The sequence below is a fragment of the Brachyhypopomus gauderio genome, chromosome 9 (genome assembly GCF_052324685.1).
Source record: "Brachyhypopomus gauderio isolate BG-103 chromosome 9, BGAUD_0.2, whole genome shotgun sequence".
Taxonomy (NCBI): domain Eukaryota; kingdom Metazoa; phylum Chordata; class Actinopteri; order Gymnotiformes; family Hypopomidae; genus Brachyhypopomus; species Brachyhypopomus gauderio.
The window spans coordinates 15,494,151-15,512,647 of record NC_135219.1 but is presented as its reverse complement, the minus strand read 5'-3'; the positions used below and the strand labels follow the sequence as shown (position 1 = coordinate 15,512,647).

Below are 18,497 nucleotides of genomic sequence, written 5' to 3'. Positions count from 1 at the left end.
CAATGAAATGGGAACCGCCTCAGGTCCACAGATGATTACATAATGGATGCACCCGGGACATCTATCCCTCTCTCTCTCTCTCTTTCTCTCCCTCTATCTCTCTCCTTCTCTCCCCCTTTACACAACTGCCATCCTTAAACCTTTCAGCACACTCAGAATTCATATCTGATATCAGCAGTAAAATATATAAATCACAAAGACAACAACCTTGCCAACAACAAATCTTTACATATAGCAGAATCATTTAGCGATATATTGTATGACTATAAATGTGTGTGTGTGCGTGTGCTCATGGTTTTAAAACACATGGGAAAAGCCTCTGAAATCATGGTGCTTGGAACAACAGAGAGCTGGGGTGAGTGTGACCATGGAGCATAAATACTGATGCAGGATCAGTTTGATCGCTCAGTGTCTGGATCAGAGAGTTGGGGTGAGTGTGACCATGGAGCATAAATACTGATGCAGGATCAGTTTGATCGCTCAGTGTCTGGATCAGAGAGCTGGGGTGAGTGTGACCATGGAGCATAAATACTGATGCAGGATCAGTTTGATCTCTCAGTGTCTGGATCAGAGTGCTGGGGTGAGTGTGATCACACAGTGACAAACACACGCAAACACATGCACACACACACCTGAAAGTGCAGACATTGCGGGTCAGGGACAGGACCCAGAGCTGACAGCACACTTGCTGAACACACACACACACACACACACACACACACACACACACACACACACACACACACGGGTTTGCCCACAGCAAAGAGACCGGCTGGAGGACACATGGATGCGGAGCAGTGCATTGTGGGGGGTGTACCTGACATGGTGAGGTCGAGTCTGTGGAGGAGGGAGCGCTTGGCTGACTCCATGTCGGGACTGGGGTTATCCAGGGCCTGTCGACACCACACCACGGGGCTGAGCGCCTTCTGAAGAGGACTGTTCAGCTTAGCCTCATACAACCTGGAAACACACACACACACACACACTTAGGTTCACTTATTCCATCATAACACAAAACATGCAGACCTAGTACAAAAAGTACCTCAAAACGTCCCACATGTAATAAATTTCATGGAGCATAAATACTGATGCAGGATCAGTTTCTGCTTAGTCTGTCCTTTTCCATAGCTTTTTTTAAATGGCATTTCAAAAATGGTAGTCAGAGAGGACCAATCCTAGATCAGTGCTCACACACAGGGAGATGAAATACATGCCCAGGCCCTGTGGCTTATTAAATATGCATGAAAGGTACAACACAATCCTCTCTTCACAGAAGCTGAAAGAGGGTGAATATGGTGTATTAATGCACATATTTTATAAACAAATGTCTCACACATTCTTCTAATATTCCAAGAGACCTAACCAGGCCTTTGTGGTGCCCATATCAAATTAAGTAAAAAATGAGAGTACAGATAATCAGACTGAGATTAATTCAGTTGCTTGCATCAGTACTTTATAACCCGTCATACAAAGGTCATTTGAGGTCCAAACATGTCCGCATTACTGAAAAACAGACAAAACAGCGACAAGCATTTACTCAGCTGAGCCTTTATAGACACCAGTGAATGACTTGATCCTTGAAAGAAATCAGTGATCTGTTTACTAGATAATAGACAACGTTTAAGGGAAAGTATCACTACTGAATTTAACTTCTTATATTATTATAAAGGAAGGTAGAGCGAATCATTGTGAGAGACAGACAGAGACAAAGGGTAGATATCATGAAAAAAAACCTGACTCAGCAACAATGAGAGGAGAAATCAGAGGGTGGAGAGAGAGGGAACGAGAGAGGAGGAGGAGAGAGAGAGAGAGAGAGACGGGTGACAGACGGGCCTGGTAGATATCTCACTAAGCAATAAAACTGCTAGTTGGCACACACAGGAGCTCCAACAAGTCTGCAAACTCAAACAGGCAGTATAGGAGTGACACTGAAGGGGTACGAGAGTGACACTGAAGGGGTACGAGAGTGACACCGAAGGGGGTACGAGAGTGACACCGAAGGGGGTACGAGAGTGACACCGAAGGGGGTACGAGAGTGATACTGAAGGGGGTACGAGAGTGATACTGAAGGGGGTACGAGAGTGATACTGAAGGGGGTACGAGAGTGATACTGAAGGGGTACAGGAGTGACACTGAGGGGGCATGCGCTCGCAGTGACGTTTCCTCCAAAGCAAATCACCACTGTTGCACAGCATTCATCTATGAGGCTTCAGGACTAGTGGAAGGCATCAGGACTAGTGGAAGGCATCAGGACTAGTGGAAGGCATCAGGACTACTGGAAGGCATCAGGACTACTGGAAGGCGTGTGATTATGGCAGCAATTCAGACTTCAGGACAACAGACACCTGCTTGTGTATTCAGTCAGGTAGTAACCTAATGTGGGATTACTGCAGGAGTCCATGACAGAGGCTGGCACATAGTGTAATCACACTACACTGACGAGGACAATCCAGAGATATATTGCAGGTTCAACACTAACTAGCCTCAAAACTTGATCAGGTCTGGAAACCTAGATGACCTCTTTGATACAACCACACGACTGTCTGATGATGCGCTAATGTACGCCACCTATCAGATCAGAGAGGTAATACCACTGTCAGATCCACACCAATGATAACGAGGCTTTACAATCAACATAAACACAAGTACGTGACTAAGGTGATTACATCATTTACCTCACCTTCCTTCTGAACGAGTGATCGTTCACCTTGATATGATCAATTGTCTTGCTTCCTGTTGGTGACTGCATCACATTTCACACTGATAGTAGTCAAAGCCGTATTGATCAGTGTGACCAGTGGCGGACTTAGCAATTTGGGGGCTCAAGGCGAATTTAGCTAGGGGGCCCATCAACATTAATATGCGAGAAATAAGTCAGCTAGTCAGGGGGCCCCTACAGTGGGCTGCAGTGGGAGGGGCCCAAGGCAGTTGCCTAGCCACGCCTCTATGCAAAGACCGCCTCTGAGTGTGACAGAAAAGGTTTTAAATTTTATCGCCGATCTAATCTGTGATGTCACCGCCGAGTCTTGGTCCTGAACATAGCAGGATGATAAACTCCAAACACGCAAAACAAACACACAGTTCTCAGCTAAAGATCTCTGAACCCCATCTAAAGAGACGACTCTTTGTACTTTGCCTTTTCAAACAGCCCTGCTGTCTGCCACAGGGTCCATAAAAAGCCAGAGGTCAACAAATCACTAAAAATCACAGCAACCTCTGAAACTTCATAAACGGCACGTCTCATGAGCCCAGCGTCACAGGTGTTCCCGAGCTCTTCCCTGCGGGACACCTGTTTGCACTGCAGCAGGACGCCCCTGTGCGGTCACGGTGCTCTTCCAGGACTGTCACGAGTGCTGTCCTCATCACAAAGGCTTCTGGCTGGGCGCAGTACCGACACAGCTGTGTGTGTGTTCTATATTAACTCTGTCCCGCAGGTCTCACACACCAAGACCGTGCACGTGGACTGCCAACTGCAAACAGGCCAAGACGCCTACACGACAGGCAATCTTCTGAAAATAGCCCACACGGTGCTCTAAAATGGACGAAAGCAATCTCATAACGGTTAGAACTGGTTAAGGGTCTGCAAAGAGCTCCTGGTAATGGTAAATAAAATTCTATACACATGGTTTTGCGATGAAAATTGATGATTTTGCAACAGCGGCGTGAATTCACATGATGACAGGTGGGTCACATAGCTGCATGCATGTTGTTGTACGACAAAATATACATATACTACAGTTGGTCTACATATGGAGTTCAACAGATAGTGAAACACTGACCAGTGAAACACGGGCTACTGAAACTGCAGAAACTGAGCCGAAGAAATGCCAGGTAAAGCCTGGTGTGGCATGACTACTGACACCAGGCATGCTGAATACACGTTTGGTTTAACGGGCAATCTGTTGCGCTCTGTGCACATCACGGTGTTCCCCTCCACCGTGGACACTGGGCAGCAGAATGTCCGGTCCAGCTGCCCGCTGGCGTCTGACAGCAGCTGCGTCGGCCCGTCTAGCTGTCAAACTTCAGAACCACATTAGTGTGTGAGGTTTAGATCACTCCTGCAGCTTTGACGATCACACAACCTGCCCCGTTCACTCACCAGCTGTCTTCGTCCTCGTTCAGACAATCCATGTCTTCAAGATCGAGGATCTCCACCTCGTCCAGCACCGAACTTTCACTCTCCGTGTCGCGGTAATACGAGGCGACGCCGCTGTGGATGGAGACGGGAGACGCGCCGTCGCCGTCGTAGCCCAGTCCGTAGCTGCCGTGATACGACCGTCTGGTGCTCAAACACCCAGAGTTCTCCAGAACCCCCCCGTAACCCCTGGACCCGCCGAACCCCACCCCGGTCAACCCGCCGAACCCCACCCCGGTCAACCCGGCCAGACCCGCCGCGCCGCCCGCCGACAACGAGCACTCGTATCCGGCACTCAGAGGTCTGGCGTTGCCCGACAGTCCGCCCGACGAGGGCAGCAAACTGGACCGGCTCCGGAGCTGCTCGTTCTGCTGTTCGAGCTTCTTGACCAGGTCCTGGAGCTTCCTCACCTCCAAGTCCGCGTTGATGTTCGAGTTGATATCCTCCATGGCAAACCAGCGCCCCCCCTCGCTCCCAAAATTATAATTTTAATCGACTTCTACCGAGTCAATAAGTTCTCAAGTATATCCCTACGCGTGTCTTGAGTGAGCGCCGTCGACACCTCGACCGTAAAGTAAGTTATTACCACATATCGTCGTCATCTTACCCGAGCGTTAGCGAGCACGGGTGGCTCCGCCGCCATCTTTTACCGTCCAGTTACCGACGATGAAATCGAAGAAAAGCAAGGTGTGAAACGTCATTACGTGCCACGACGGTGACGAGCACGTTCTGGGAGCGACACAGCTCGTGAACGCGCCCTTAAAAACCGGTCTGTAAAGCTCCGTCGGATCACACATGTAACACATCGTATCGTACTACAAAGATAATATGTACTTTATATATAAATAGCACATATATATGCTATTTCGAATAAATGTGAAAGACTGGAGAAATACCATAGACTGAGAAAGTAAAAAGGAGAGTTTGGAAGGCTGGGACAACAATGACGGGGTTACTTGGTTCTGTGACCCCTAAGCTGGAGGAGTGGCTCTAGATCCTAAGAATGACATCATCAATGTCAGGTCAGCTCACGAGGAGAGACAGTGTATGCTGCAGTGTTTCATCAAACCCCCAGAGCCCTGGAAGAAGGCATGAGTGTGAGGAAAAGACCCACTGGAAGGGTGAGGAAGTTTGTTTACACTAATAAATAAGGAGCTGGGCATATTCAAATCTGCACTAAATCACTGCAATATTACTTTCTTAGGCAAACTGAGCTGTTTTATTCATATTGGTCTCAGTATATTTTCCATAAGTACTTTACCAGTACTACATGAACGTAAAAAAACACTCAGACACAATTCCATACACCAATACTGCTCAATCATTCTCATGTGAAGCACTTTGATACTTTAAATGTGTGTATAAAGTCACGCTAATATGAAAATTCGACCAGCCAGTTGGTCAGCTTCAGAGGGCTTCACAACCAGCAAGCGTGTTGAATCAGGTGCGTCAGGACAGGACAAAGCACCCATAACACAAACCCCCTGACACACTGCAACATTCTCACACAATACAACAGAATCAGATCAATTGCGAGAGCAAAAAGTTATTTTATTTTCAAAAGAACACAGAACATTTCAGCACGATGCATTTCATATACAAAAAACAAATTCAGCTGGATTTTAGCAAGTTAAATGTTGGCAGGTTGTATATCCAGCATAAGACTGAAAAATGCCTTGAAGTGAGTGTTTTATGTCATAGTGCATCAGACCCTGACGTATGATCCAAGGATTCCCAGGACGAATCCCCTATCTTCTCACAAGCTTTTGCCCCTCCTTCTTCTTCAACTCCTGCTCCATGATTGGCTGAGGACACCTCTAGTCCATCCTGGTCTGAACTGACATCTTGTGACTCATCTGCCCGCTCTTCATCCTCCTCATCCTCCACGTCCATCTCAAACACGCGGACGTGACGTAGGTTTGAACTCATCTGTTTGAGAATGTACAAAAGCACATGATTTTTTCAATATTAATAAATATACTGAGCAGCGACTCCACTTCCTGAGGGTTCTCAAGAGGAACAAGATGGAGGAGAAACTGCTCGTGCTCTTCTATAGATCCATCATTGAGAGCATTCTTGTCCAGCCTGGAGGACATCGCCACCTCTCGCTACCCCAGAAGGTCGGTCAGTATCACCAAGGACTCATCCCACCCCACCCACTGTTTGACCTGTTACCAGGGTTGCAACTACATACTTTCTGAGGTGTATGCAAACATACTATCGGCGCCCCCCGCACTCCCCCCACCACCCCCACCAACTCGGCAAAAAATTTTCTGGCATCGATTTGGCGCCCCCTCTAGTGCAGCGCCCCTATGCGTCGCATACGCTGCATACCCCCTTTTTGCGCCACTGCCTGTTACCTTCAAGCCGACGGTACAGGTTACTCAAAACTCGTACAAGTAGGCTCAGAGACAGCACCCCCCCCCCCCCCCCCCCCCCCAAGAGCCATCACTGCACTAAACAACATGTAAAAATAACGGCAACAAAATGTAAATTCTCAACCCATGTGCAACACAACAGGTGTGCAAAACTTTCCCACATGCAATATTATGTAGCATAACTATTTTGTAAATGTGGCACTATTTTAACTTATCACTTTATTTCATTGTGTGTATTTATTTGTCCCAACAAGCACCTTGGAGTAGAATCTAATTTCATTGTAATTCAAATTATGATGACAATAAAGGCGAGTTTCCACTAACATACCAAGCTCTAATCATGCAGGCACACATACATAAATACATGTGAAATTACAGTACAATAATCAAATTTAAAAATATATTTGTTTTGACCTAGTGACTATAATGGATTTACCAAGAAAACCATAAGAGTCAACAGCACTAATGGAATGGTATTAGTTTTACATGTCTGGATAAATTACAGAGACAGGAGTGGCTTCACGATTCCTGAACTGGCGTCACTCAAATCCACATGTAATCCACAGCTTAGCTGGTCATAATGGCAGCACATTACTGCTGCATGAAATATTAATTAAACATTATCTGTCCAGGGCTTTTATGAACCAGGAGATGGGGATTTGTTAATTTCTTCACTCGTTTATAATCCAATGTTATATTGAATAAAACTACTTACAACAACAATTAATTGAGTCAGAACATTGGCAAGCTACACACATGTAGTGGAATTGACTCCATGCTACACACATGTAGTGGAATTGACTCCATGCTACACACATGTAGTGGAATTGACTCCATGCTACACACATGTAGTGGAATTGACTCCAATTGATCAGAAACTGAAACACCTCGAGTGCAGGAGTCTTTACTGACGTGGGTGTGTGCTGGCTGTAAAAATCACATGATGGAGTCAGAAAGAAATGACCTTTACACAACTGCATTTCTCCAGGTGTAACTTCTCATGTGAATAGAGCTACAGAAACATAATGCCAGAAGAGTATTTGGAGACTGCATTACCTAAACATGCGTGTGTTTAGTTAAAAGGTAGCCAGTATTGATCACGCAGGAGCATGAGGTATACTCGATGGTTCTTACCACACAGGCCACTTTGCGGACGCCGTTGACGGCCACAAAGCGAGCCTTCATGTTCTCCAGGTTCCTGCTCTGGTTCCCCCAGGTCAGCGCCTGCACAGGGATCCCGTCTGCCTGCTGGTCTAGCCTGGTGTGCAGTACAACACAGCTACAGTGAGCATTCCTGGTCTAATAACACAGCTACAGTGAGCATTCCTGGTCTAATAACACAGCTATAGCAAGTGTTATTAGCACACAGCTATAGCAAGTGTTATTAGCACACAGCTATAGCAAGTGTTCCACTACTGTTACTGGGTTTAGTACAGCACAGCTACAGTGAGCATTCCTGGTGTAATAACAGCTACAGTGAGCATTCCTGGTGTAATAACACAGCTACAGTGAGCATTCCTGGTGTAATAACACAGCTATAGTGAGTGTTACTGTATTAAGTACAACAGCTACAGTGACCGTTCCCCTAATGTACAATCACTGCTCAGGTGCTGAAACTCAAGTTCTGGAGAATGTTGGCAGCACAACCGTAAGACGTCCATGTCACTAGTGTTTTTAAAGCATAGTGTACCTTTATTCATAAACAGCTTAAGTTAAATCAAAGTTTCCCAAAAACGCAAGTGTATGGATCAGGTGTATTGGAGAAAAACAGTGACTGGACTTGGATTGGAGTGGGTGGTACCGGAGGGCGGGGTCCCAGGTGAACGCTTCCTCACAGCTGAGGGCGGCGCCAAGGGGAAGCTGAGCGAGGAGGCGGAGTCTGTTCTCATCACCCTCGAGGCATTGCAACACTACCGTCAAGGTCTCGTCGTCATAGAGACGGGCATCAAGGCAACTATAGGACCGATCACTACAACATTAAAAGAAAAGACGATACTTTATTTACACTTTAATACAAACGCAGCTGCACTATAACTTCAAGGTTTTTTTTTTTGTTTAACTGTCTGCATGTCATCAAAGAAACTTACACAGATTCTGCTACAGGTGTTTCATCATCAATACTGGAGTTGAGAGGAGTGTTCAGGTCGATGGCCACGAGGCCATTGAGGACAGATCTACCACACACACACACACACACACACACACACACACACACACACACACACACACACACACGGTTAATGTTTTATTATAGAGGTCTACGATTAGCACAAGAAGCTGAAGAGAACTTTTCCTCCTTCGACTGATACAGACGGTTGAGCCCAGAACCATTTAAACTTTCTACCTAAACTTTAGATGTGTTCAGTACACATGAGGTAATCAGACATGACAACCGCCTGTATATAATGCCCCCTAGTGGTTGTTTGGTTGGTGAGGGTAACTGGTTTGAAGAACAGAGCTGAAAGAATGACCTTAAATATCCCAGAGAGAAGAGGACAAGCACCTTTGTGGGTCTGTTGCTCTCCTCAGGATGTAGATTTTGGAAGGCGAGATCTCCGGCATACAGAACACCGTGTACTGCATGCAGGTATTCTTATCATTCCACCTTCAGAACACAAAAAAACACTCAGCAACAAATCTATCTGGTTTATCAGTCAGACGCGGCCCCAGTCAGTCAGACGCGGCCCCAGTCAGTCAGACGCGGCCCCAGTCAGACGCGGCCCCAGTCAGTCAGACGCGGCCCCAGTCAGTCAGACGCCGCCCCAGTCAGACGCCGCCCCAGTCAGACACCGCCCCAGTCAGTCAGACGCCGCCCCAGTCAGACGCCGCCCCAGTCAGACGCCACCCCAGTCAGACACAGCACGAGTCTTCCTCACTGTTCTTGGGGAAATTCAAAAATACTCACATCTCTGAGTCCTTTCTAAAAAGTGAGATACGTTCAGGGATGTACGCAGTCAGATAGCTTTTACTCTGGATTCATTACACCACTTTTCTATACTTTACATTCAACAAACTAGAACTTCAGAACTGTGCAGTGTTGGAAATGCACAATTTAATAGGGAATTCTATTGTCTAATTGGCAAATAGAACTCCATTAGAAAATCAAAACATTATAATGAATGTAATAATTATTTTTGTTTCATGCAGTCTCTAATTTTGTATTTTTTCTATCTCAAAGTCAAATGACTTTATCTGAAGAATTCAAATCAGACCAATGCAACAACAAGTTGCGATGTTTACTCGAAGGTTGCAGTGTTTCCTCAGACGGTACTCAACTTACAGTGACGGCAGCTCAAACAGCTTGGGTGTGTCCGCCGGGCTGTCAAAAGAAATCACAAACATCAGCTCAATTCTGGGTGGGCGGGGTTACCTACGGACATGCTCAGTAATGATCTCACCTATCAGGCACAGAGTACAGGGGAAAACACACAGCCTGCTTCACTGAATTCCCAATCACCTCCTAAGGAGAACACACACACACAAACACACACACTGCTGATCAATAGCAGAATGAGCAAGGGAAGTGTGTGTGTGTGTGTGTGTGTGGTGCATGAATGTGTGCACCCTCATGTGGGGGGAAAAATGTTTGTGTGTGGGGTACACGCTTACAGCTGGTGGGGGGTTTACACACTTACAGCTGGTGGGGAGGTCACACACTTACAGCTGGTGGGGAGGTCACACACTTACAGCTGGTGGGGAGGTCACACTTACAGCTGGTGGGGGGGTCACACTTACAGCTGGTGGGGGGGTCACACACTTACAGCTGGTGGGGGGGTTACACACTTACAGCTGGTGGGGGGGTCACACACTTACAGCTGGTGGGGGGTCACACACTTACAGCTGGTGGGGGGGGTCACACTTACAGCTGGTGGGGGGGTTTACACACTTACAGCTGGTGGGGGGGTTTACACACTTACAGCTGGTGGGGGGTCACACACTTACAGCTGGTGGGGGGTCGCACACTTACAGCTGGTGGGGGGATCACACACTTACAGCTGGTGGGGGGGTCACACACTTACAGCTGGTGGGGGGGTCACACACTTACAGCTGGTGGGGGGGTACACACTTACAGCTGGTGGGGGGTCACACACTTACAGCTGGTGGGGGGATCACACACTTACAGCTGGTGGGGGGGGGGGGTCACACTTACAGCTGGTGGGGGGGGGGGGTCACACACTTACAGCTGGTGGGGGGTCACACACTTACAGCTGGTGGGGGGGTACACACTTACAGCTGGTGGGGGGTCACACACTTACAGCTGGTGGGGGGTCACACACTTACAGCTGGTGGGGGGATCACACACTTACAGCTGGTGGGGGGGGGTCACACTTACAGCTGGTGGGGGGGGGTCACACACTTACAGCTGGTGGGGGGTCACACACTTACAGCTGGTGGGGGGTCACACACTTACAGCTGGTGGGGGGTCACACACTTACAGCTGGTGGGGGGTCACACACTTACAGCTGGTGGGAGGTTACACACTTACAGCTGATGGGGGGGTACAAACTCACAGCTGGTGGGGGGGGTTACACACTTACAGCTGGCTCCTGTAGACACACGTCAATGGCCCCCTCCATCAGCCTCTTGACATAGTGCAGAGACTTCTGTGGGTATGTGGGGAACAGCAACGGGCTTGCTGCACGCACGCACGCACGCACGCACACACACACACACACACACACACACACACACACACACACACACACACACACACACACACACACACACACACACACACACACACACACACACACACACACACTATATCAGACATCTCGCAGTGAGAGTTTAGACCCCCCTTCTCACCTTCACAAACTTATACATGTTGAACCATTTGTTCATGTTTTCTTCAATAATATAAAACATAATACAGGACAAAGGTTTACATACACCTAGTGGGATGACATTTAAATTAATTTTTACATTTAGATTTTTCAGGTTTTACGTATGATAAAGTGGGTCAAAAGTTTAAAAGGTTTGAATGTAGTAGAATGTAAATATTTGACAGCGCTGCCTTTTAATTGGTTGGATTAAAGGAGTTGGGGGAGTGTTCCATAAGTTCCTCTCAGAGCAGGAGGTGTGGCCTATGTCCTGGGGACCAGCCCGCTCGTGGACCAGGAGCTTTGCTCCAAGCGTATCCGCCTTTCAGACCACTGCAACGTGCGGCTCTCTTGATGCTGGACACAGATGCTTCGGTTCCCAGATGGCTGGATAAGTTACTGGTGCAGGTGCTGCCCTAATTAACCCCTCGTTATCACAGTCGATCGTTGTAAAACATCCTCTGATGTAAAACAGGAATGTGGAGGTATACTGAAACTGAGAATAAGCGTCTTTAGCCTTGGTGTATGTAACCTGTTGGCCTCAGGAGTCTCCTAAGAGGAAACGTGTATCACGGTGTAAATCTGCTGAGGGTGGACAAGCTTTGCCTTTTAGGTAGGTGCTCTGCTCAACAAAACTGAGCCAGTGGTTTCCCTCCATATTAGGTGGAGACACCAGATCTTCATCCTCATCCTTCAGGTACTGCAAGGAACATGGACGGAAGCATTACGCATGGGCACGCACACACGGCTCACGTACACACACACGGCTCTCACACACACGGCTCACCTGTCCCACCCGTTCCACATTAAAGTACTTCCCTTTCCGATCAAACAGTTCTTCATTCTGTCAGGACAACGACATCAAATTAACTCAAAACATTTTGAATGTTAAAAAAGTCTACCATTTTTTAAATGAAACATTTCAAATGGCGCCACTGTTTGGACAATGTTCTTTTTGCCACTAATATTCACTCACAGCACTGAAATGTTCAGAGAGGAAGTCTGCAACAAAGGCCAGGTCTTTCTGGGTCATCTGAGGACACAAACATGTTATTAAACATTCTATACATTATTAAACACGCTACAAGTCATTAATGCAGCTAAATCGAACCCTGGGCACACAGCACAGAACAGTTTATTCAGTCACCCTCATGTTATGCAAAGAATACCTTATATGGTAATATTATGTATTAACCTGTTTCCAGCCAACCTAAACATGACAATGTCACCTGACCAAAACTGCCCCACCTAAAAGACGGACGTGTGCGACCCCTCCGTCCTGCCCCACCCGCCTGGAGGTCTTTACATGCAGTTTATACCACTCCAACTCTTACCTTGTTCAGCTCTGGCGGGACGTGGTCTTCTGACATGCGAAGCATGGCTTAGCAGGGCCATGAACGAATGAACAAAGACAAATGTAAATATTAAACCGCTGTGGTAAAGAAAATGAAAAATCACCGTAATTCGTCTATTTACGAGAAGCAACCTCACCAACATAGAGCCATCTGAAAAAAGCCTTGAAATTCTTCATGCTCTTGTCGATCACTCTGGAAGAGGCAGACAGCACACATCAACATACATATGGCAAACACACTGGAGGTGCCAACACTGTGGAGATAACGCAGTGGGCAGGAGGTCACACTCACTGTAAGAGTTCACTAGCCTTCAGTGTAAAGGAGCCCACTGCCGTGATGGCCTCTAGCAGAACCAGGAAGAGACGACACACGTTGACCCAAGACATTTTCCTCACGCGATGCAGCTACATGTTAAAATACAGCAGACGCGTGCTTTCTCAAGCACACACAAAGCTTTAGGCTCTCTGCAAAATGTTTGTTTTTTATGCAATGTCTCATTTATATGGACTTATATGGATTTATATGGTGTTTGATGAGCTGGTGTTGCGTGGACTGGTGTTTGGTGGACTGGTGTTGCGTGGGCTGGTGTTGCGTGGGCTGGTGTTTGATGGGCTGGTGTTGGAGCACTCCTTCACCCTCTATAGCAACGAGGTCCAGACCCAGAGGTTGGAACTTCTGTTTCCACAAAGCCATACCCTTAACCTCGCTGAGATGATACAGCAGAGCCTCTGAACCACTGAGAGAAAGAGATGAACAGAGACATCAACAATAAGGCAGAGTAAGAATGAGAGATTTCATGAATTAACAGTTTAGGATTTAAATAAACAAGTAAAACTAGTAGAATGATTTTAATAGCAAAGTTTCATGGTTGGCATCTCAGAAACGGGTCAAAAATGTTGTGCAGCTACACCCATTAAACACTAATCACCCATCAAGCATCCATCAAGTGCTCCACCCAACTAATCCTGGAGTGCCTGTGTGTACGACCTGTTTTCCAATGAAATGCTGGTACTGCGGGGCGTGGACCCAGGTGCAGTCATACCTCTGTAAGTGACTAATGACCAGCTTCTGAATACTGGAGTAGGATGACTCTATGGACTGGCCCAACATCTTCAAACCCTTTAAGTGCATAAACAAACAAACAAACAAACACCGCATGAGCGGATAATAGTGGAGTATGACTCCCAAGGAAGATGGTGAAAACGTTTCACTTACTTTGACCGTCAGCTGATTCATGAGAAGAGCCTGCAGTTCAGGGCTGAGAACATGAGAAGAGTGTTAGCTTCTATTCATCAAACCACAGACAACAGATTGTTGTATAGAGCCCCCTGCAGGACACATAATGCTAATACAAGTTGAAAATGAAACATGAAAGATGAATGTGAGCAAAATAGGGATTTTAGTTTTGAGTGCAAATGTGTCTGATCTTAAGCGTATACGTCACCATTCAAGTGTGTCTGATCTAAAATGTACACCTCATCAGATGAATATGTCTGAAGTAAAGCAAACCTGACGTGTCCCCAGAGCAGCAACTCCAAGAACTCATCCTGAACCTGAGTGCTTGTGTTCTTCTCCTATAAAACAACAGCAATGGTTATTTATCATGTGAGGACAAATCCCAGAGTTATCAGAGTCACCACTGCACCAGACCTGAACAAACTTGGTGAGGCGGAGATCCATCTGCATGAGGATATCCTCCCACGCTTCACACATACAGGTGAGAGAGAGACGAAGGTACTGTGACACACACACACACACACACACACACACACACACACACACACACACACACACACACACACACACACACACACACACACACACACGAGTGAGACAGACTAAGGAATCACTTTTAAACCGAATAAAAAATCTGAGTTGGCTTTGTTTGCAAGCCTTTTTTGTGTGGAAACTGTTGCTATCTTGACCTGTATGAGAGTGGAGATGTGTGTGAACTTGCGGGCCATCCTGGTTAACTCTGGGAGACACGCTGAGAGCAGTCCTGTGTCCAACTGAGACAGAGAGACGGGACGGGACCAGAGTGAGTGTGGGGACATATTTGATCAGCACAACTGAACAAAAAAAACAACATTATGTAACATTTCAAGCAATTAAAATAACATCAAAGTTTTATCACAATCAGCATTCATACCCTTCTGCACACTTCTGCAGGACAGACTGGTTCAGTCCACGCAAAGTGTTGGCCAAAATAATAAAAATGCACTTTCTGCCTGGGTTTCACTATTTGAGTACTATGGATGGTGTTACATACACACAGGCATCAGGTGAACTTTGCTTTTTTTATATACTACTATACCATTATGATATCTGCCCCAAATTAGCCTAATAATCTTTAACATGAATTTACATGTGGGTTAATAACCATTAAAGCAAAAAAGGACATTATGCTGGAAGAGGAAAGAGGGGAACAGACTCAAGACAGACCCAGAGACAGAGAAACAGCCCGATCTCATTTAAGAATATGGTAAAATTATACCTGACTGCCTCCTCACATAGTGACCTTTACCTGAATATAGTGCATCTCCGACTCATTTGAGGATCTTGTTTCGGTGATGACAGAGAGGGATTTAAGGTCACTGGAAAGACAGAGACAGCGGCACGTCCCTGTGATCTATGTGAGAGATGGAGAGAGAGGAAGAGAGAGAGGGGGAGAGGGATAGAGAAAAAGGGGGAGAGAGAGGAAGAGAGAGAGGGGGGGAGAGGGATAGAGAGAAAGGGGGAGATAGAGGAAGAGAGAGAGGGGGAGAGGGATGGAGAAAAAGGGGGGAGAGAGAGGAAGAGAGAGAGGAGGAGAGGGATGGAGAAAAAGGGGGAGAGAGAGGAAAAGAGAGAGGGGGAGAGGGATAGAGAGAAAGGGGGAGATAGAGGAAGAGAGAGGGGGAAGGGATGGAGAGAGAGGGGGAGAGAGAGGGGGGGAGAGGGATAGAGAAAAAGGGGGAGAGAGAGGAAGAGAGAGAGGGGGAGAGGGATAGAGAGAAAGGGGGAGAGAGAGGAAGAGAGAGAGGGGGGGAGAGGGATAGAGAGAAAGGGGGAGATAGAGGAAGAGAGAGAGGGGGAGAGGGATGGAGAAAAAGGGGGAGAGAGGAAGAGAGAGAGGGGGGGAGAGGGATAGAGAGAAAGGGGGAGATAGAGGAAGAGAGAGGGGGAAAGGGATGGAGAGAGAGGGGGAGAGAGAGCGAGAGTGGGGAATGAAAGAAGGGAAAATAGAGAGAGAGAGAGAGAGAGAGAGAGAGAGAGGGAGAGGGATGGAGAGAGATGGGAAAGAGAAAGATGGAGAGAACGACAGCTGTTTTTGTTTTATCAACACAACTAAACAAAAACAAATGTGATGTGAGAGAATAAGAGGAAGAAGGATGGAGTGAGCCTCACCTCCTTTATCGTGGCTATCTTATACAGTCCGTACGCATACAGCTCCAAAAACCCAGACGGCCCGCCTATCACCAGGATGTTGAGCCTGCAGGGAACGCAGCACACACACATATCAAAACACGTAGAGAAGAAGAGTGAGGAACATCTGATCAGGGCACAGACTCACACCACTAACCTCACTTCCCCCAAAAGGTTGGTGACTTCGTCTGATTTCTCCTCACTGCAACAGGAAACAGTGCATGAGCAGATGTACACATACACACACACACACACACACACCTATAGTGGTATAAAACATCCCATAAACAACATTACATACCTGAATATTTTCGATGTGGTGCTGTAGCTGCAAACAGACACACAACACTTGAGCACAGAGCACACGGTGAAATGGCAGCTGTGCAGTAATCCTGAGCTGGGCAGTGGCTGTGTCAATGTCTGACAGCAGGAAGTCACCCACGCATTAGTGCACATACACTCACCTCTTTGGTAAGGTTGGCAGCTCAGGTAGGAAGCGGTTGGACTCAGACTCAGACTCCCCGAACACTGAAAATGAGCTTCAATGGTAGAGCAAAGCAATGTGATTGCATACATATACATACATTATACACACACACACACACACACACACACACACACACACACACACACACACACACCTCTTGTCACTCTGCACCTCCATCCAGTGCATGCAGGACACAGGGACGTCCACAGGAAACAGGTGGAGGATCTCCGCCTTCTCAGCATCACACAGGACGACTTGCTTGGTGTCGCCCACGCTGAACGCCAGAACTGACCACAGCATCAAACACGTCAGGCATCACTTAAACAAATGCATGTCTGAGTGGTCACATGTAGGCTCTCTCATGCTTGGAGGTATTTACAGAGTCAGGTCATTATTCCAAAACATCAGATGATCATCAGAGAGTCATCAGTCCATTCTTAGACTGCTTTTACCTTTACAGTCAGGCCTCCAGGCCAACGATGTGATCTCCTTCCCTGTGTTCTCATTTGGCGCTAAACTCCACACGCGTTGGAAATTGGCAAGGCGATGTAGCAGGAGCTGAAATTGGGGATTTGAAGAAAATGAAGGATGTGCGTGTTGGCCATGTGGCGGACTGGCGACCTGCCCATGGTGTACCCTGCCTCCACCTGATGATGCTGGGATTGGCTCCAGCACCCAACACAAGAACCGCACCGTGTCAGAACACCGCTGGTATAACTCACTCACCTCGCCGGATGTGTTGGCCAGGGCGATCAGGTCCCGCTTTGGAGACCAGGCCATGTAAATGATGGGATTCGGGAGCTGCTTCTCTCCCACTTGCCGGAACGCGGGCATTGTGAAGTCTGGGCTCGAGTCTAAAGGCGACAAACGACAACGTAGTGAAGGCGCTATCGCCTCGAGTAAAGACACTACATGCGTAGTTATGTAGCCATCTAGCTAGTTAGCTAGTTAGCACTGTATACGTGCATATATGTTCATATTTTAAGAACCAGTTTCCTTACTTTGGTAGAATAGCAGTGGTCAACATTCACTGAGAAGTTTGGCCCTTAAATCCATAAAATGTTTTAATGTAGTTAACGTATGGTCGGGGTTGTTCGGGTGAAACCGAAGAAAGTGTTGCTGCTTAGCGGTGCGCCCTGGACTGACCAATCAAACAGCGCGCCTTGGACTGACCAATCAAAATTTACTTTCACCCGCCAATGAAACCTTAGCAACGGAAACTCGAAGAGGCAAAAATGTAAGAGACTAAACAGCGAAGGTCCTTAGGGATATTTCAAAATTTCACGGCGTCTTAGAAAGACAAACGTTTTATTGAATGTTTGGTTAACCATAGTCCGAACTGAAAACCTGCTTTTGCTAAATGGACACAGACATAAGAATGTGTATAAAAGAGAATAAAAAATATAGAAAAAATTTAACTTGTACTCAAGTAAACAGTAGCTTTCTGTTAAAACAGCTTATAAAAATAATTTTCATTAAAAAAAGTTTAATTCTGTTAAAGTGACTAAAGTCTATGCCTGGGTAATAGGTTACAACAGCAGCATTTAAACAGGTATACAGTAAAGACATGTATATATCCAGATATATTTTTATGACTTGGTTTTCCATGGCAGTCAGGGACCTATAATTCTGCTATTTACAAAGCTTTCTCTTAGTCTGGAAGAGTCATCTTATATGTGCTGAAATGTGTGGTGTCATCACAAAAAACTCAATAAAATGATTTGTGTTTGAAACTTTTTTGTCAGAGGTCAATAGGGAAAAATACCAAATGGACAATCACAATTATCTTACATTAACAGATCACAGATAGAACTGATAAGCATTTCAAAACTTAAAAGTAATGAACTTTCATCATGTACAGTATTAGATTACTAAATACAGGCTGTCTCATCAGCAAGGAAATGCTAATATAAAATG

The 18,497-nt window shown here is 46.5% G+C and overlaps 2 protein-coding genes across 9 annotated transcripts in view; both read right to left on the bottom strand.

Moving 5' to 3' along the window:
* Positions 1-4,811, bottom strand: part of slain2 (SLAIN motif family, member 2) — an 18,101-nt gene extending 13,290 nt beyond the window's left edge. For 5 of the 8 annotated variants that reach the window (XM_077017549.1, XM_077017551.1, XM_077017550.1 and 2 more), the window contains exons 1-2: positions 4,100-4,810; positions 818-960 (exon numbers count right to left, since the gene is read on the bottom strand). In XM_077017549.1, the coding sequence (XP_076873664.1) occupies positions 818-960; positions 4,100-4,584 (628 nt within the window). In that variant the 5' untranslated portion in view covers positions 4,585-4,810. Of the gene's footprint in view, positions 1-817; positions 961-4,099 lie in introns of all 8 variants that reach the window. The other 3 variants (XM_077017555.1, XM_077017556.1, XM_077017554.1) reach the window with 2 other exon arrangements.
* An 854-nt stretch (positions 4,812-5,665) lies between these two features.
* Positions 5,666-17,734, bottom strand: anapc4 (anaphase promoting complex subunit 4). The gene is made up of 29 exons (XM_077017547.1): positions 17,582-17,734; positions 17,307-17,434; positions 17,033-17,138; positions 16,735-16,867; positions 16,558-16,632; positions 16,395-16,421; positions 16,251-16,295; positions 16,076-16,160; positions 15,213-15,317; positions 14,614-14,697; positions 14,339-14,425; positions 14,198-14,262; positions 13,904-13,946; positions 13,731-13,807; positions 13,324-13,424; positions 12,980-13,031; positions 12,825-12,880; positions 12,668-12,714; positions 12,310-12,366; positions 12,121-12,177; positions 11,940-12,033; positions 11,052-11,149; positions 9,912-9,973; positions 9,794-9,832; positions 9,017-9,118; positions 8,601-8,687; positions 8,315-8,482; positions 7,648-7,771; positions 5,666-6,064 (listed from the first exon to the last, which is right to left on the bottom strand). The coding sequence occupies exons 2-29, from the start codon at positions 17,412-17,414 to the stop codon at positions 5,831-5,833; spliced, it is 2,418 nt and encodes an 805-aa protein (XP_076873662.1). The 5' UTR covers positions 17,415-17,434; positions 17,582-17,734; the 3' UTR covers positions 5,666-5,830.
* Positions 17,735-18,497: the final 763 nt, after the last annotated feature.